This window comes from Ambystoma mexicanum, chromosome 2q (assembly GCF_040938575.1).
Source record: "Ambystoma mexicanum isolate Mex_15411 chromosome 2q, UKY_AmexF1_1, whole genome shotgun sequence".
Classification (NCBI taxonomy): Eukaryota; Metazoa; Chordata; class Amphibia; order Caudata; family Ambystomatidae; genus Ambystoma; species Ambystoma mexicanum.
Genome location: NC_090924.1, coordinates 465,676,533 through 465,696,994, shown reverse-complemented (window position 1 = coordinate 465,696,994; position 20,462 = coordinate 465,676,533). Strand labels below are relative to the sequence as shown.

General features: G+C 48.5%; 1 protein-coding gene across 1 annotated transcript in view; it reads left to right on the top strand.

Annotated features, from left to right (window-relative positions):
- The window catches only part of SDK1 (sidekick cell adhesion molecule 1), a 2,988,580-nt gene that overhangs the window by 2,792,567 nt on the left and 175,551 nt on the right, over positions 1-20,462 (top strand). Inside the window, exons 34-35 of the mRNA XM_069647588.1 lie at positions 540-599; positions 13,527-13,628. Of these exons, the coding sequence (XP_069503689.1) occupies positions 540-599; positions 13,527-13,628 (162 nt within the window). The remainder of the gene's footprint in view (positions 1-539; positions 600-13,526; positions 13,629-20,462) is intronic.

Sequence of the window (20,462 nt, the reverse complement as noted above, 5' to 3'; positions counted from 1 at the left end):
CGATAGGCAGGCAAGATCGTCCTACACTGTCCTGTAAGATCAATGCTCCGGCCATTGCCCTGTGAGCCGGGGTGTAGTAATAGTGGAAACAGTGGCTTGCACAAGTGCTTCGTGCACTGCTTCACAAAACTCTATAGATACCAAAAACCGCTCCAGTGGAACTAAAGATTCGGTTATGTGAGTGGTTACAAATGGCAAAGAGTGTTCCACCTCTGCATTCAGTTTTTGTGGTGGTAGTTTATGGTGCTGAATGCATGCTGTTGTTATTTTGGTATATAAGTGGCTATCGAGCTTTCCTCTCAGTGTGTCCTGGTCATTGCTGTGGTTGTATGTTTCAGTAGGAAGAAGCCAGGTGGGTGGGGTTATAGAAATCTGTGTAAAATAGACCCACTTCATAAGGGCCAGGAATGGGGTGTGATTTCTCAGCCCTGTAAGGTGCCGTTTTAAAGGTAAGCGTCGCTGTTGCCATGTGTCTGTAACGTGAATCCTTTGCCAGCCCTGCACAGTAACACGATGTCTGCTCTGCTTTCCCCCAATAGCCCAAAGCAGCTTCAAGACTGTAAGCAGCAGCTCAGCTTTAACAACGTATGAATTAACACGTAAGTGCGCCTTACCCTTCCTTGCAGCGCCTTCCCCGCTCATAACAACCACGTCCAGGTTCATAACCCCAATGTTCTTTCCAAAGGCTGCCAGCCAAGAGAATGGACTCCAATTCCAAGGTAACCGCGCCCGCGCTCCTGGCAAAGAGATCTGCAACAACGTGAGAACGCAAAATGTGCTCCACAGTCTCTGAAAGGGGAAACGCTTTGGCGGGGTCAGGTTTCTCTCCCATGGAGAGAAAATAAGGTTTTTCGAGGAAGGGAGTAGACCCTGTTGAATGGAGACGAGGGAATCGGATAGCCAGTCCTTTATCCAGAAGTAGGCCCGTTCATGCGTTTGTTCTTTTTAACTCTAGTCCATTTGGCCACAGCTTAAACAAAACCCCGCCTGTGTGCCCAGGACAAAATAAATACGGGCATTTAACGATTTGCTGTGCAAATATGCATGTATCTCACACTCGTCAAATTGAAAGGAAAATTAGGTACTCACCCGTTTGAACGAAAGTAAAATGGTCGCATTTATTTAACAGAATGTTTTACTGCAATGTGTACCCCAAACCAGTAGATGGTGAGTAGAGTTCAGGTATATAGAAGGGGTTGCGTTGTGAGGGTAGGTGTGGGGGGGAGGGGGTCTCCGGGACAGAGCAAATATAATGAAATTAGGACAAACTCTTGATAGTGGCTGTCAAAGCACTACACTTTCATAGCGGTTGGAGGAGAAGGAGATTTAAGTGTTACTGGTTGAATAAACACATTGGGCCTCATAACGACCCAGGCGGTAAATTACCGCCTGGGCCGTGACTTTACCACCATGGCGTAAACTACGTTTACGCCATGGTGGTTGGCGGACTTACCGCCCCATTCCGACCTTGGCGGGGCGGTAAGTCCCCAATCCCCATTTACCCTTCCCCATTCCCATTTTTGCCCCATAGGGAATAATGGGAGTGGGGAAGGCGTTAATTACGCCACCGTAAATTACGGTGGCGTAATTAACTCCATGGTCCCTTAGCGCCATGGATTTTAACACCTGCTAAAAGCAGGTGTTAAATCCACCATGGCGCTAAGGGACCTCGTACTCAGGCGGTAAGGGTCGGCGCTGTTTACGCTGCCGTAAACCCCTTACCGCCTGGGTCGTAATGAGGCCCATTGTATAATGAATTTATCACAAACTATCACTATCTTAATTCGTAAAACGCAGCATTTCTTCTGTGTGAGATTGGGCATTCATGACCGACAGCTATGAAAACCTACCACCAAAAACCGCGACCACTGCATTTTCTAATGGAACAATAATCTTGAGAAACGGGGACAGCGCAGCCAAAATTCAGCCATTTTACTTTCGGTCAAATAATTTCGGTGTTCTAACATAGAAACAAAAATGATGTTTTTGGTAAGTGATGGCTCATGGTGCACACTTTTCTTTTGTATGCAGGCTTAGTTTTACCCTATTTGTTTTCTCCCAAGCCTTTTAGACCCACCATAACTTTGCCAGTGTTTTCGCGACATGCCCAATGCTCCAACCACAGTCTATACCGCACTGGCGATCCCTACTGACCAGTCGCGACCACATTGCCACAAGACAGAATATGAACTGCTCTACCATCTCTCAAAAGGTTTAGCCCAAGGTGGAGGCCTGTTGCCTGGCAAATGTGGTCAAATGCCACCATGCTGTCTCTGCCATGTCTATGAGGGCAAGCTTTTATAATTCAGTTTGTTATGCAACCTTTTGCTATAGTGAAACAGAAGAGGTATGCGGAAGCGGTGTAGAGAAAACGATTCCATGCTTCTAATTCACTTTTTAAATGGTTTGAAAATTGATGCGCTAAGAAGCTTTATTGTTGCAAGCCTCACAATTTAGGTTCCAACAATAAAACGTTACATTTATAAGTTATAAAAGAAATGTTAGCGTAACCTTTAAAAAATAATGTATCCCCCCCCAAAAAAACAATAAAAAGGTGGGGAGGTGCAATTGCAACTAAGACATTATTGTAGTAACCTTTTCAATTGAAAGACCTTCAGAGAGCAGCTTAATTTTCTTGGAATAATGGTGACATCCTATTATATCCACTAGCCACAAGCACAGGATTTGACGCCTTTCTTCTGTGCTTTGGAAATGAGTTCATTGTACGCAGAATGTCCTGTGGGCACACTATTTGGTAAGAAAACAAAACAATAAGACTGATGGAGTGGTATGTATTTATTTATTGAAATCTTTTCTATTGTGCAATATGCCCGGAGAGCCCAGTTGATTTGCATGGCTTGTGTACTTTGGTTCAGTATACTGGAAAACCACCCCATGTCTAAGTGCTTCTGATTTTTCCAGTGGAACCTGAGCATAGCTTTAACCCCCTAGCAGACTGGACCGGGGCTCTCCCCTGCTCCTTTTACCAGAGGTCCTTTGCCCTACCATTTGACTTTCCTTATAATTCCACCAGAAAATTACCACATCAGTCGATTAGGCGGCCGTGGCTGCTAGTGAACAGAAAGCCTAAGCTTCCAGCTGCACCAATGTGCCCTTACATTCAGGGCCTTGAGATGAGTTGTTAGGAACCTCTAATCATCCATTGTTTAATCCACTTCTATTGTACTTCTCTTGGGTTTGCAGCCTTCCTAAGAACCCCAGAGGCTTCTTTTATAATTGTTGTTAGAGTAATGCCAGGTTTCGTGGGCGTTGTCACAAGCAAGTTTCCTTGTACAACCACTGCCTAAGAAACACATTGCTCACTAAGCCCAGAGAGCATTATCTCAATCTGCATAAGTCATAGAAGGCACTGATTTAGGCTGCTAAAAAGCTAGCATTCATTCCACTGTGTTACGCCCATACTGTTAATTGAAGTTCTTCACTACTTCCAGGCTGCTCCAGCAGTGGCATTTTAGGTTATGCTATCTCGGTGGTCTGCTGCCCACTACCGGTAAAGCAGGTCCCCAGCCAATCATATTATTGCTTGCCAAGATGACTCTTTCAATCATGATTTTCATTCATCACGTCCCCTTACTTCCATCCTTGTGGAGCGTCCCCAACATAGGAACAGTAACTTTTTGCAGCAAAAAATTAGGCTTCCCCTTAAAATAAAGGTAGTATAGCGCAGGGGCACAGCCTCAGGCGTGGGAATGCCCTGCCGAGGTCCCGCCCTCCGGCGCCTCACCTCAGTCCCTTGTTCCGCAAGGACAGTGTCAGACGTGGCAGCCAGTGCAAGACTTTTTTAGCTTTCTGTTTGCTCCCCGTTTGTTTTTTAAATTCTTATTTCACTTCCCTTCGGTGTCTCCCCTCCCCCGGTGCATGTCAGCCGCAGGAGGATTCACAAGATGTGCCTCATGCGACCGCTCACTCTGGCCTCGGACCCCCATGCACTCTGTCTTGAGTGTTTCAAGCCCGGCAACCGCTAGAACTCATGTTCGGCCTGCAGTGCTCTCGGTCACAGGACATTGAAGAGTTTGATGCACTGGAGGGAGATCTTCCACACTTCTCCTCCACCCCACCTGAAGGACTTCATCTCCAGGAACTCTCATTAAGACAAGGTAGTCCTTCTGTTCAGCATGGCTTCACAGCACAGGGATTCCGTCCCCAGGCTCTGTGTGGATTGGGGTTTCTCGGATTCAGGTCCTAGCAGCCCTGAGGCCTCTAAGGCTACCGGCTCACAAGCTATGGGGCGTAGGGACTAGGAGGCTGTCGACTGAAGTGCAATTAAGTTTGTCCTCTTCTTCTACCCCAGGGCATGGCGCAAGGCTTCAAAATGGTGGAGCGGCATGTGGCGGAGCCTTCCAGGCAGACGGCCATCTTGGATCTAGCTCGGGGCCCGCCAGCGCTTACACCGATTGAATGGGCTTTGCAGGATGATCCCAGCCCCCTTCCCTCTGGAAGCGGCAGTGGAACCTGCAGTGCAGGCTTTTGGTCCACTCAGGGATACAACTACCCATCACAGCCATACAGGTGCCTCCGCACTTTGACCAGGAGCGGAGGCCCAGTACCTCGGAGGGCCGGTCCTCTAGGAACCTGGCGACTTGTGAGAACCGCTTCTTCGAGCACTTCCTCTTTCTCATGCATTCCCATCCAATGAAGGGGCTCCTAAAGGACATTGTGAAGGAGGTCATCCTGCAAGTGGCACCGCCCCAGCCCCCTCCTCTGGGCACTTCTCCCGTTCCTCCTGCGCTCCTGGTTCCAGTGCTGGTCCCTCCACCAGTTCAAGCCCTAACAGTCGTTCTGACCCCTCCACCTCATCCTGTACCACCGCCTCCCCTCACCAGCCATTAGACCTCTCTGCGGCTGTGGACCTGGAGGGGGACGCCGCTAGCACCTGTGTTCCAGGGCACAGATTTCCCCTCGATCTGTGAAAGGGGGAGGGGGCGATGAGGACGATGATGCTCAGGACAATGAGCCATCGGCATCCTTTAAGGCCTTTCATGACTGCCTTCAGGGCCTGGTGGAGTTCTTAGGGGTCCCTCTTCCCAAGGAAGCCCCCCAGCAGTCAGGCGTGCTACCAGAGGTCTTCGGGAAATGCACCACAATCCGGTCTGGCATCCCCTTCCAGAAGAAGGCCCTGCAGGTGGCACGAAAGGTCTGGGAGAAGCGCAGGGCCAACGCCCAGATGAACAAGAAGTTGGACAGCAGGTTTAGGCTGGCGGAAGTGGAGCCAATCCTCCTTGCCTCCAACACACAAGCCTCTGTGGTGGCTGTGGCATTATTGTATTCTAAACCATCATCTTTGTCATCTTCCTCCACAGCAGCCACCACTAGTTAACTCTCCAAGGAGGACAAAGTCCTTGGGAAATGGTTGTTACTCCATCTCCGGACTGCATCTGCGGCAAGCCAACACGGATGCCCTATTGGCTAGGGCTAACCAGAAGCTGTGCCAGGAGCTCGGCAAATTTATGCCCGACCTCCCTTTGGAAAAGCAAGCATCCTTCAAGGCCGATCTGGCAGATGCCTGGGCCACTGCGCAGGACCTCATGGAGTCTTCGGTCTCCCACATCGACACAGCCAGCAGAGGGTTGTGCCTTGGGGTCGAGATGAGAAGGGCAGCATGGATACGCGCCAACATGTTTTCATCTGATGTGCAGGAGCGGATCCTGGATCTGCCGTTTGAGGGTGTGGACCTTTTTCATTCATCGACTGATGATGAGTTGACGAAGAAGAAAACCTTCTCTCAAATCACCAAGTCCTTGGCTATCCTGACAAAACCAGGTCAGAAATCCTTCCCTCAGTCTCGGGGCAGGACTGAGTTCAAGCTCCTTTTTCCAGCTTTGAGGGGTTCCGGGACCATGGTACACAGAGGCCTGACAGGTCGCCCAGCAACAACAGGATGAAGCAGCAGAGGACGTTGCATGGGTTTTCCCGCTCCCCCTCCTCTGCCCCTGCCTCTGATGCCAAAAAGCAGTGACGTCACGGTTGGGGAACACAGCTTGCCTGTGGGGGCCATTTGGCTCTGTTCCAGGAAACCTGGAAGCGTCTTTTTTCAGCAACCTGTGAATCCTATCCATAGTCTCCAGGGGCTTTCGTTTTCCTCTTCCTTTGACTCTACCAACCTCTCCTTATCTTCCTCAAATCCGGTCCCCAGCTCTTTTACGGCGGTCCTTTTGCTCTTGCAGATGCAGGCGATAGAACCAGTTCCTCTTGTAGACAGGGGCTTTGGTTACTATTCCAGGATTTTTGCAGTACCCAAGAACAACCAGGCTGGCCTGAGGGTAGTCCTGGGCCTGTCATTTCTAAATCTGTCTTTCCCACTGGAACGCTTCAAGATTATTCTGTGCATATAGCTGAGTCTCTGTGTGCAGGATGCGTGCTTGCATGTACCTATCTATCAACCGCATCAGACGTTTCTGCGGTTCACCATTATGTCGTACTGCTTTCATCAGTACAAGGTGCTACCCTTCAGCCTGAATTCGGTCCCTCTTGTCTTCACGAAGTTGATGAAGGCAATGGCGGGCCTTCTCCTCTTGGAAGGCCATCATCTCTATCCTTATTTGGACGACCGGCTGGTGAGGACTGGGTCACCTGAAGGGGTGGTGCACTCCTGCCAAAGATTGGCAGATATCCCTCATCAGCTAGGGTTTTCCCTCAACCAGAGGAAATCACATTCATGCCCGTCTCAGGAACTGGTCTTTCTAGGGGTGCGTTCAAACACTACCGTTCAACGGGTGTTCCGCACACCCGATAGGTGTATGTCCCTCTGCAAGGCAGTGGGACACATTCTGGCCAACTCGACCGCCTCAGCATGGTGGTTCCAGCACATTCTGAGCCTGATGGCCTCATGCGTGCTCACTGTACAGCACACTCTCGTCAAGATGAGGCACCTCCATCTCCACCTGGCGGCCAATTGGGATCATGAGATGGGGTCTCAGTCGGACAGGATACCAATACGATCGCTCCTGCTGCCCGATCTTCGCTGGTGGCTGGTGGAGGACATTGTCTCAGTGGGAGCCCCCTTCACCTGACTCAAGCCTACCCTAGTGGTGACGGACTCCTCCATCTCGGGTTGGCGAGCTACTCTAAAGGGCTATGCAATTCATGGAGCATGGTACAGGACGGAAGCCCTCTTGCACATTAATCAGCTCAGGGCAGTGGGCCTCGCCCTAAAGGCGATCTTGCCCCTCATCAGGGACAGGTCTGTTCTGGTCCGGATGGAAAATTCTACTATTTTTTACCTGAACAAGCAGGGTAGCACTGCTCCCCCCACGTCTGCATGGAGGCGGTTTCGATCTGGGAATGTGCCCTGACTGAGGGGATTTGGATTTTGGCAGTCCACCCTCCAGGGGACTGCAATGCAGAAGAGGACCAGTTGAGTCGCTTGGGGTTCAACACCTACGAGTGGAAGTTGCATAACGCCTCCTTCTTGCCCCTGTTCCAGTGTTGGGGGTTTGTGAGCCTGGACTTGTCTTGATCTGTTGGCACAGCCGCAAGTGTTATACGTTCCCACCCACCCCTCTGCTCCAACCAACCCTCTGCAAGTTCCGGGCTTCCGTGGGTTGCAGCCTCATCCTGGTTGCCCCCCCCAATGGCCTTTGAGACCCTGGTTTTCGGATCTGCTGCAGTTGTGCTCCCTGGGCCGGTCCATCTTCAATCCCCAGCAGGGGTTTCGTGACGCAGCAGGGTGGGCAGTGGAACATCTGGGCCCGGCCAAACTGGCCTTTGTTGCCTGCTTCCTGATCAGCTGAGGCTTCAGCATGCTCAATTTTTGGATGACAACTGGGATATCATTCATCAGACCAGGAGGCCTTCGACTCGGTCCCAGTATAAGAGCAAATGGACTAGGTTCTGCCATTGGGCTCATATATTTCGCATGTATTTGGCGGCCATTGGGGCTTGCAAGAATTCCCCTGAGCATGTGTTTTCAGCAGCCAACCCACTGGTTAAGGCCCACCTTAAGGGGTTGTGTAGGCTTTTTCCTCCTGTGTATAGGCCGCATCCGGCCTGGGACCTCAGTGTGGTTCTTGCAGCTTTGCAACACAAGCCTTTTGAGTCGAGGACCTATGTGGACATCCGCTTGGTGATGCTAAAGACTGTTTAATTGGTGGCTCTCTTTTCTTCACACAGGGTTATTGAGCTATAGGCGTTGTCTTTGTGCGAGCCCTTCAACATTGTTTCACAACAAGGTCATCTTGCACACTCACCCAAACTTCCTCCCCAAGGTGGTCTTCCCATTCCATCTGAATCAAGAGATCTACCTGGCGATGTTCTTCCCGAACCCACAGTCAGAGGCAGAGAGAGCCCTACATTCCTTGGACCTCAAGAGGGTTCTCGAGTTTTATCTCTCTCGGATGATATCCTTCAGGAGGTCCGAGGCATTGTTCATGACTTTGGGGGCTCCTCTCCCAGCTCTCGGCTTCCAGGCTTCCATCACCCATTGGACGGTTTAGGTCATTCCCGAAGCATAGATGCCCACGGGCAAATCTGTTCCTGAGGGGGTGTCTGCCCATGCGGTCAGAGCTAATGCTTCTTGGGGTGTCATCAGCAAGGCGGCTACTTGGGTCACGCCGTCGGCCTTCTGTAAGCACTACTTGCTGAACACCAGCTCCAGGCATGATGCAGAGTTTGGTCAGGCAGTTCTGAAGAACCTTTTTGCTTCATCCTAGATATGAGGCAGGTTGTCACAGCTCCACCCTATGTTCTTGTTCAGTGGAATCACCCACAAGGATGGAGGAAAGGGGACGGGACGTATGAGTATTTAAAGTTACTCACCGTAGTGACTAGAGTACTCATAGTCCATAGTACCCTTTCCTCCATATGTCCCACCCACCTTCCCCTGCTAGTATGCCATTTGCTGATAGGGAATAAGTGTAGCCAGGTGTCTAAGCATACAATGTGTTCAAAGGGGACTGCGGTGGGCGCCGGAGGGCAGGGCCTCAGCGGGACGTACCTGAGGCTGCGCTCCTGCGCGATAAACTAATTTTAAAAGGGAGGCTCAATTTTGCTGCCAAAGGTTCCGGTACCGTCCCCATGTTGGGAGACACGCCACAAGGATGGAGGAAACGGGACTATTGACTGAGTACTCTAGTCACTACGGTGAGCAACTTTAATTTATCTATTGCGGATTGACATATGTTTTAACTTTGAGACCCTAATCTCCAACCACTTTCAGGCACAGTAGCTCTCCAGCATGGTCAACTCAGCAACTATTGCCCTTCCTCTTTTTGCAAGACTCACCTTCTCATCTGCAAACAGCAGGGCAAGTGCCTTCGCCAGCTTCTGGTTTTACCGGGTAGTATAGCTCAATGGCAACGTGCTTTTCTTGGAAGCAAGGCAGAGCAACACAGTGGCGAATCCCGAGTTTGTGCTTAGAAGCCTACTTTGGTTTTAAGCGCTTTATAAAAAAACTATTGTAATTAATAATTCTAATTACATACCTCATGATATGTAAAATGTTAACGTCCTGTTGTCCACAAGAGTTGTGCCAAATAGCCTATTATTTGCACTTGTCATAATCTATTGCTAATCAGGTCAACCACTGGATCTTTCACACAGTTGCCCAACCCCACATTATTAGGAGTAGTTGCTGGCAAGGCCTTTTTATCTGTGGAAACTGTCTGCCGTGCTTTTCTTTTGGTTTCATCATTGAATCTCTCTATTGACACTTATTGGTTGAAAATGCTTTAACATTGATCACCCTTAGCAACATGTGCTTTTCTTACCCGAGTGTTGAATCACGTACTGAAAGTTGTGCTTGAGAAAGCCAAAGAAACGTAATTTCAATAAAAAACACAGATGAGAATAAATGTTCATTTCTAAACATTAAAGAAAATCAGAAAAGGGATGGGTGGAAACAATGAGCTTCTAAACCTCTGGGTATTTTTCTGGGTGGTATTCCATTCCATTGTTTATAACTTTGCCGGGCCCTCCAGAAGGGGAAAACTATGGCAAATCAGTCTTAGCATCACCCACCAAAGTGTGCAACCCATACTGAACTGCTAGGCCACCTGTAGGGACAGCCTAAAGCGATTGAGCGTTTGCTGTCCTTGCCTGTTGAGTACTGGAGCCAGTTCATGATGGTGGAACAGGAGAATATGGATCCAAGCCATATTATTGAGAATACCAATGCCTATAACACTCCACACACTCCTGACATAAAAGCTACATGCATTTATCACACAATCCTAAGTGGAAAATTCCAATCTGTAAATGGTCGCTTTTCTCATTGCCTCGTGCCAAATCCAGTGAGGAGGATCGTCGTCCTTTTTATGACCTAGGATGCATATTGAGCCTTTGTACAGTCCCAGTGCTGGTCTGTAGAACCATGTATTGGGTCTTTTATAGATTCCGATTGGGAACCCATGTAACATTAAAAACCAAAAAGGATTCCCTGCTTGCCATAGTAGCACATGCACACTTGTGCCATTATGATTCTACCGGTGCAGACTAACTGCATTCTAAATCTGTTTCAGCTACAGATTCTTATTCCCACCACCGAGAGGAACCCATGAGGTGAGCTCCTGCTTGGCTATTTTTGGATGTGTAGGAGATTTATTTAGAATGGTCTGGGGCCAGGGCTGTTGTCCCTGGCCTATCTGGTCTGCAGCAATGCCACTTTGACACCTGCAACAAGTGTTTGATGAAGAATGTGGATTAGGACAACCATGAGTTTTGCATCTACCTGGACCTCTATGATGAAGCCGGCCAGTTCTGCCAATATTTGTCCATCAGGGCAAAGCAAAGGGGGCTCTTGGCCCAGCTGCAGAAGTCCAGTTGTCAGATGGCCACAATGACCCAAAAAGACCCTGCAATCCTGCTGATGTTGATTGAAAGACCAAGGAGAACCGTGCTGGCAGATAAAAATCAAACCCTTCAGAAGTGAGGGGTTTGGGGGAGTAGCAGAGATGCATTGGAATACTCTGCACGTTTCTAAAGTAACAATCACTAATGCACTGTCCACAGGGGCAGGTCAACAAAGAGTAAGACAAGGCAGTTGTTTCCATCGTCCTTGGAAGAAGGTGAAGCTACCTTTGTGATCTGAGAAGATGATCATCAAGAATGTGTTGGCTGTGGAATTCAGATGCTTGTGAGGCCTAGGCCTCAGTTATTGGGTGGTCAATCTGCCAGATCATCTGCTGAAGGGCTTGCGGATTAAGTCCTAGCAATGGTCCAGATCACATTTTTTTAATTGCCCCAGGAGCCAGGGAAATCGGTTCCACAAGCACAACTGGTAAAAAAGAGCCGGACATTGTGCCATATACATTCATTGACAAGACCCTTTATGTGGTGTTGCTTTTTAATTTTAGAAAGTTTGGTTTGGTGGAAAATGGTCGATTGCACCACTGTACCCCTGACGGTTGGTCTGTAAGTAATTCAGACGAAGGATGGCACCACCCCAAATGGAAAGGCCAAATTATTTGCAGTCAGCTTGGCGGGTCAGGATGGCTTATCACGTGGAGGTGTATGTTCACAGTTGTTAGCAGGATTTTGAGTTGCTGGAGAAGCTTAATGGATCGAGCAAATGAACTACACCTATAAAATGAAGCTGGGGCACCAGCCTCTATGCCACCAATGGCAAGTGAAGATAAAAAATCCAAGGCTCCTGGTTCTACACTATTACTCTCTTACAACCTCCGTGTCCAGATTTCATTGTGTTGAGACAAAAATAAAGTTGACCTAGGTCCACATCGACTTTGCCTCTGAACAAGGTAAGAAAGCTAGATCTTGGGTCCAAAGATCTCTTTCCCTATGACGAGTGCAAGGAGAAGTTTGGAAAGTCGAACAAGAGGAAGGGATTCAGTGAAGGACTCTGGGAAATCGAAATGTCCAGCTGTTAAAGCTGGACAAAAGGTAAAGGAAAGATATTTATTGTAAAGGTTGATAAACAAACTATGCATGTTTGATCCATGTCCTTGCCAGTTGGAAGTCAACTGCAGCCAAAGTTTAGTTGCAATCATTTTAAGTAGTTGACTGATGACCACAGAGCCCATTTATGTCCCTCTCCCAAGAGGGAGAGCAACCCAAAGAACCTGAATGCTGATGGACTGGAGAACAGACTAACCTGATGCTGGGGTGCAGTGAAACTAAATTACTGGACGATGGTGCTGCCTCAGCCAAGTGATGAACACTGTGCTCCAGTGGTTTGAAGAAGGAAAACCCAGTACTGTTTGGTGTTTCAGGAAGTGATGCTGGTGTTTAGAAGCTGTAGGTGGCAGACCCAACCCACTGCTAGTCCAGAGTTCTCTGCTCTAGCTGCAAGATGAGTTGTGCAGGTCCAGTTGGAAGCCATGAGCGAGCAAGGAGTTCTGGAGGGGTATGTAACCTTAATGATCCCACTGGGTCTGAATACCTGCAGATTCGGATTTGCCTGATCACAATCTGGATTTAGCGTAACTGTGCTGTAGTTGATTTTGGAAAGTGCCTAATAGCGTCACTGTAGTATAGTTGAATTTAGAAAGTGTTCCTAATAGCGTCACTGTGCTATAGTTGAATTTAGAAAGTGTCCCTAATAGTGTCACTGTTGTAAAGTTGAATCTCGAAAACGTGCCTAATAGCTTAACTGGTATAGTTGAATTTAGACAATGTGCCTAATAGCGTCTCTGTAGTATAGTCACTGTGGTAAAGTTGAATCTAGAAAGTGTGCCTAATAGCGTAACTGGTATTGATGAACTTAGAAATTGTGCCTAAATGTACGCCCCTGTCCGCTCTCGTCCTTGATCACTGGCCCTTTACTGATAATCACCATATCAAACTACTACGCTTACTCTCTCCTCTACACCATCATTCAGCTAGAACACAGCTGTACTATGACACATTCGGTCTAGCTGTTCTCATAATTAACATGACCCCATGAACTCCACATCATCCTAATAAAACACAGCTAGCTGAGCACATTCCGGCTAGTTTAAGCGTCTCTTCAGGCCTAACGCAGCCAGAACTCAGTCTGGGTGTCCACACTCCAGACTGAACACATCCAACTGATTTCCTCAGCACCACACCTGCCACTAAGAAGCAGCTTTCATGCAACAACCACACCAGCTTCACACATATCCGGTGCGTCCATGCATCATACCACTCTCTCTCTCTACTGACTGAACTGCGGTTCCCGGGGGCGTTAAGCCTACCAGCGCTTTGAGATCATACCAATGATACATAAGGCGCTATATAAATGCCAAGTAACATAACATAGCATAACATATATGGAAGCACAAGTCGCTCCAAACATTTATCTGCGTTTGGGTAAATGTAGTCCTGTGGCTGTCAGTTCAAGTACACTCTCAACACGCACAGCACAGGGCCACGTCAAAATGTCCTCTCTTGTGAGGGGTAGGCTTTAGGCCCCAATTGAGCTCTAGTTCACTCATGCTCTACCCGGACACTAAGTGACACTACTTCCATGCTGTCAGTCTGCAAGAGTATAGAGTATGCATACTGCTGAATCTTTGTAATTCAAAATATATAGCTACTATTCAGCCACGTGGTTGCTAAGGTGTGACTCTGATGCCTGTTCTACAACTTTCCAGGCTTGAAGAAATACAAGCGCTATGAAGTCCTGATGACCGCATACAATATCATTGGGGAGAGCCCAGCCAGCTCGCCTGTAGAAGTTTTTGTTGGAGAAGCAGGTAGGTTTATCCTCCGCAAGTGCTGTTAATGTTGCATATTATTGGGGGTTTCTTTCCACTTTGGTCCCTGTATTGGGTGGGGGGGGAATATATAAGGGCACCTGCTTAAGCCCTGAAAAACCCAGGTGGGCATATGTTTTAGTAATCACAGAAATCGGGGTGGGAGGTCACACATTCATTTCATATTGTTTTCCAGCAAAGGATCCACAATGTTTCTTAGGTTGCAACAAAAGTCAATCACAGAAAGTGTTTAGACCTTGTGTTTAATTTACGTATTTATAACAAATGTGGGGATACAGTACCCAGGGACATTCAAATTTCGCATTTAAAATATACAATACAAGTGAGTACAACCCAGTCAGGTGGACTGGATTTCGATAAACAAAATGTTTTGCTTTCATTGAACGACATATTGGCCCTCATTACGATACCGGCGCTAAACCATGGCGCTATTAGCACCATGGTTGGTGCCGGTATCGTAACGTGTCCGCCATGGTGAAATACCGCCCCATTCCAAGGTTGGCGGGGCGGTATTTCCCCATTTCCTCATGGCCTTTCCCCATTCTTGCCCCATAAGGGCATAATGGGAATGGCGAAGGCGCTAAGTACGGTACCGCAAATTGCGGTACCATACTTACCGCAAAGGTCCCTTTGTGGGTCCCTACTTTAACGGCTGGTCTCGCAAAGGGACCTCGTAATTAGGCGCTAATGGGTTAAGGGCGCTGCAGCCTTTTACGGCGCCGTTAACCCATTAGCGCCAGGGTCGTAATGAGGCCCATTGTGTTTTACAAATACAATGTGAACACAGAACAAATTTCAGTGAACATAACGTATATCAGTGTGTGGGGGAAACACTGAATCAGTAATGGACTCGTCAATCGTCGACACTATGGTGTTTCGGCCCAGAGACAAGCTGTTGAGTGAATCTTATGTATAAAGGCCTTCATCAGGACGTGTGGTAGATGGTAAGTCCGAGTCCTGTGTTCTCTATCTACAAGTATTAATGGAAGACGGGTGGGTTAGAAGTTGTGTGACCTCGGAGATACTTAGTACATTATTCAACAAGCTAAACCAGATGCTTTTAGCTACAAATAAGAGGAACGCTATGCTGAACTAGCATGGCGTGTGTCTTATCGTAGTCTATCCTGTGCTATGGTAAGTCTGATGGTCCACTCTTGCGTGGATGACAGCTGGCGTGTGAGTAACCAACTTGAAAAAATGGCCGTAAGAGGGAGATAACTACCTAGAACGACACAAAAGACATGAAAGAGATTTTTGAAATGCCTGGACTAACCGGCTCATGTAAGGGTGACTACTATGAGGTGCGGAGGGGATCTTACCTCCAGATCCTATTTCCTGCGTGAATCTTGAAGGGGTATCTGATTCCCGAAGTGAAGGAAAAAGCAGCTGGTCCAAATGCCAGCCGTTGACGTACGAAATCTGTGGGGATGGGGGGGTGGTTAGTGGTGAAGAGGGAGGAGCGCAAGGCTGATGTTGGTTGGTTGAGTTGCTTGATATTGTTAGGCACCCGGAAGCAGCATCAAGGCCTGTGTGAACATAATAGTGGAAAATGCAGTTTGTGGTTTGGCCAGTGTGTGTGTGGAGTGGGGCATGTGAAGGGTCAAGTAGGAAATGAGAGTACTGTGGAAGCAGTTACTTACACTACTTTAGGGGCACTGCGAGGCGGATGATGGGTGCCGGGGTGGAAGGTCTCTGGAGTGTGCTATGACCGGGCTTGTTTGTTGCTCAGGTTACGTGGTTGAAAGTTAGATGTCAGGATGGTGATAATGAGTCAAGACCACAAAATATATCAGACTGTTTATTTGCTTTTTCTCTTAAAAATGGATCCACGGTGAGTTTGGAGAGTTTGTATGCTACATGTCACAGTTTGTATCCCTCATTTGTTGGCCTTATGTGCGTTTGTAGCATTTTGTTTTCTATAGCACAAACCTATACGTTCAGGTGGTTTTAGCAAGCATTATCCGCCTCGAATTCTAATTAATTTGCGGGCAAATGAGTGCAGATGTACCTGAAAGATTTGTTTTTTTTTAATCCCTGTAGTGAGTGGCCTTTAGTCTTTCTTCTATGTCAGCCAACCCCCACCAGGCATAGTGCTTAATTTAAGGAGCAGCTGAGCTGTGCGTGCTTCAGCGTTTGATTGGAATTGAAGTGGCTGTTCAGTGCGCATTCAGAAATTGATATTAATGTAGGCTTGATGGAGTTACTACCAGAGGACACATTTTGCTCGCACACGAGAAAGGTCGCTTGTAAATCGCGGGGGTACATGGGAGAAAACTATCACACATGTTTAACACGGGGCGAGGGAGGTTGGGTGGCTGCCTGCCTGGCTGGACTGGATGGGAGATACATGGCATGTAGTGTGTGGCAGTGGCGTTGCAATCAAACATTCTAGATGGCTTTTCCCCTCTTTTGAAGTAATTGAGAAATAGGAGACATGGCTCATTTCATATGGCATGACGAAGAGAGTCCGTCAGAAGGATATGAAAAGAAAATGTAGTGGTCTGAGCCTGGCTCCCGTACTTCCCAGAGTTCCATCTGAAAGCTGCGCAGCCAGGCCGTGTCCTCTGTCACTTCCGCCTGCCACTTACGGGCGCCGCCAGTGGGCGGAGGCCAGGCGCCTCGCGACAGATAATGCCGCTGGATCCTGCGCTTCGTGCAGGTGATACTTGCGTGAAGGGGAAGAGGAGAGTGATGGCTATCACCGTTACCAATGCTTCTGACATCGCTGACCTTCACGCTCCAGAGGCGCCGAGACTTTATAATTTGTGCTCTTAATGAGCAACAGCGACACGTTCTTTCGAGAGGAGAGCAAACACGTGCGTGTAGGGCCTCCAGGGGAGGGCTGCCAAGTCCTAGGTATTGCGAGTTCATGTTCAGCTTGGGCCTCTCTTTTTTCTGGCCGCGCTTAATTGCAGGCATGTTTTTCCCTCGATCACCATGGCACGGAATGTGGCGGGAAATTGACGTTCCGCCTCCGCTGCTCTGCCATTGAACTATCCTAATCTAAATCAAGCATCTTGTCATATGCCCGCAGCACACATTTGAAAATGAACAGAGGCGTTAGTGCGGTCCTTTTGTACTTTGCCTTCTCAGCCCTGCTTCATGCCCACACGTCCCCAGCCACCAACGCAGAGCTTTTTGCAGCAGGCGGCTCCTGCTCGGTGGCTGGGGACGAGGCCGCACTTTTCCCTTTAATGGGAGCGTAGGGGACTTGCCTGAAAAGATCATCTTTTATTAAATCTTCAGTGGCGGTAAGAACTTGAACGCGCAGTGCCTTTGCGAAATGGGGGCAAGAGGTTGGCGCATGAGCTTTTTTCCACCCTCGCCCCCATTAGCATGGTAGCGGGCATTGATTGCTGTCATGGTAACTTACACTCCAAAACACAGCGATATTATTTCATATGATCTGTCTTTATTTCGTTTTCAAAAAGAGATTGCACCCAATTGCCCACTAGTGTGTTTTAAACACACATATGTGTCCTTGCTTGAAATGCGTGCATTTACATGCAGGTTCACTAAAAAGTCTTCCGATGCCAGAGTTGGGGTGAGGGCACATTTTATTTTGTAATAAATGTATTGTTAAATGTTAATGTAAGAGAAGTGTAGCCTGGTTTTCAGGCCCTGGTCTGTGCAAAGGTGTACTCTTCCCTTCCCCGGAGCAGAGACCATTCCCATGACCATCACTCCCACTCCCCAGTACGCTGGGTAGGGAGGGGCGCTACACCTGCCAAATAAAATTGCTGTAAACAGGAGATGGGCTACACCCCGAGTTCTTTGATGATTAACAGACACCAGAGTGCATTTTTATAGAGACCCCAATGGGCCCCCCCCTTTATTTAACACACCCTTTTTCTTAACGCCTAGACACCAGGATTCCCCAGGCGTGAGCCCCATCTACGCAGGACCAGCTACGTCAGCTCACCCTTTCTTGCAGGGGTCCCAGGGACCCTAAGGATGAGCTTCCCGCAACCAGTCCCCTTCCTAAACTCAGGTACCACCCATGTGGAGAATGAGGCAGTGGACACATCTTGCAAGGCAGCCTTGGACAGGACGCAAACCTATCCCACCACCTCACACCAGGGTGCCTCCCCTATTTAAACTAAAGGCCATCTGATCTATTCCTACTTAACAATTACCCTACTTAACATTCCCCTAATACCCTAACTCTCTATTTACCCCTACTTAATATTTACCCTACACAACATTAATCATATATAAACATAACTACTCATACATCTACACATAGACCCACAAAATATATACAACATAAAACACTATATTACAATGGGGTGACTGCTGCATAAGTCACCCCTTCACAATTACTTGCGTATCTGTCCTTCTGGCATTGGCATGGGTGAAGAACGGTAAGTGGTTGGTTGCAGGATGGGGGCCTGTTCGCGGATGACACTGGTGACCCCCTCGGGATGGCCCCCTGTTAATAAAATGGCCCCTGGCCCGTTGTCCTCTTTCAGGGCGACCTCATCCACCACATGGGTCACCCCACTGCCTGCGCTCCGGACACTGTTCTGGGCGGCCCCCTATGCAGATGGGGACCGCCCACACTCATTGCCGCAACCCGCGGTATAAATCTTTACTTAGGGTGTGCCCCGTTGGCTGGCTGGGACACCCGCCCGACATCACCGCCGCAACCCGCAGTATATTTTACAGTCCATGGGTGGGCTCTTGGCTGGGGGGCCCACTCGAAGTAACCGCGGGTGGCCCACTCGAAGTCACAACACAGCTCGGGCATCATCTTCTCCTCAGGCGGCATCCCTGTTGCTTTGCAGATGCCACTGTGCGCCAACTCCTCTTCCAGGCCTGTCCCCTCTGCAATGTATTGCTGCAACGCAGGGGGGCCTCTTCACCTGGGCCGCTACGCTTGGCAGCCCAGGGCTTTCTTCATCCGGGCTGCTCAACGGAGCGACCCGGGGCTTACATCTTCACAACGGTGGAGCAGGCTTACGCGGCGCGTCTCTGCATTACCTACCGGGCTGCTCCTGACATACGCAACTGTCCACGAGGCAGGCCTTTGGAGCCACAGACGGGCGCTTTGTTGGGCCCACCCCCTACACACAGTCCCGATAGGGCTGTTCTTAACGGGCCCGGGCAGCCACTGCCACGCTGCCCAGGCCTCAAATGTCTCTGGGGCCCATCAGGTCTGGCCCCCAGACTGGCCAACAGGCATTACAGCCCAGGGGTGACCAAGCTGCCCCTGACATAGCAGCTTGGCCCCCTGCTCACAGTCTCTGCAGGGGGCTCCCCATTGCGCCGCCTGGTCCTTTTCAGAGGATTAGGGCCGTAGGGGGCGCTCGAGACATTGCCCCCCCCCACTCCCAGGAAAAACTCTCTACTTTATTCTCCCTCTCTTCAACTGTCCTTTTTCCAACTGTCCTTATTTTGAAAATCCCACTGGATTCTTTCTTCTCTCCCCTGCCCAGCCCATTCTTGAGCAGGGGAGTTTGTTTCTATTGTTCTGTCCTTTACTTCTAACATTCTTCCAAAACACACACACATATACACAAAACATATAACTCCCTTCAATGAAAACCTTTTATTTATTATTAACTTGATGTCTGTGTCTTTTCTTTGTGTGTTCCCTCAGAGGGCCAGCATGTAGCCCACGGGTTACAGAAGCCTAGTCAATTCTGTATACAATGTACTTGGAAAAACATGAGGATCTCAAGTGAGGATATGGAAGGGAAAGTTACTGTAGAACGCAATCCTACCACTGCACCCTTCTTGCGTTATGCAGTATTTAAGAAACAACAGTCCTTTTAAGTAAAACATGTTGCTTCAGTTTGACAGGTTTAACCTTAAGAAGAGCTGCTCACCTACCTCAATTGCTTTACAAACTAAAACTACGCAGCTCCTAACATCAACAGGTTACTTGAAATCCTGGCCCAATTCCAAGTGCTCCATCTGGTAAACTCTCCCGTTAAATGCTGCAACATTTACGCCTAAAGGTTCATTTTAAAGTATTACCTCTTCTAGCCACTAACCCAAAACATTCGACTGTGACCATGCTCCATCCTTGCCCTGTCCCTCAAGGCAAGCCAGCCCATCCGATCAAAACTAACCAGTAACTCCCTAATTCTACCACAGCAAATTCCATTACAAACAACTCTTCGCTACAATTAATAATCACATTTCTACTGCAATCGAGAGAAATGCTCTACTGGGTGTTTTCCTGCCCCAACCAGACCTTTTCTCCCTGCTTCTCTTTGCACATGTTAGCTGTATGTCTGCTACTTCCTGCATGTTGTATTAATTCACCATCATTGATAGAAATACACAATCCTTTTGAAACATCATTATAGCTTCATATGTGATCTTGTAGCGCAGCATCACTTCAATAGTCTGGCCCCTGTAAAACCTTTTATCTCCCTGTTAAGTTACCTCCTTGCTTTGTCTATTGCCATGGCCCTTGTGCGCACCCCATAGCCACTTTGGAACAAACTTTGTCTAATGCAACTCTCTGTCTGCCTCTTTAACTTGATCTGCATCAAGTCCCTTTAACATTTTGATCAGTCCATCACCTGACTCTGCAACTGATTATTGAAATGGATTGTGTCCTCCCACGTATTCCTCATGTTATGATATATCCATATCCAGCTTTGGCTGCTTCGGAACATTTTTCCAGCAGGAGGCACTGCGTGTGAGTTGCGCGCTGCGCTGTGCGTTGATGCCTGTCAACTCGATGTCGATGCCATCACTGGTATATAGCGCGTGCAGTGACCGTTGGCTTCAGTTCTGTTTTTTCTGCGAAAGCAATCACTTTGGAAGATTGGCGCACTTCGAATCCTTCGAGAAACC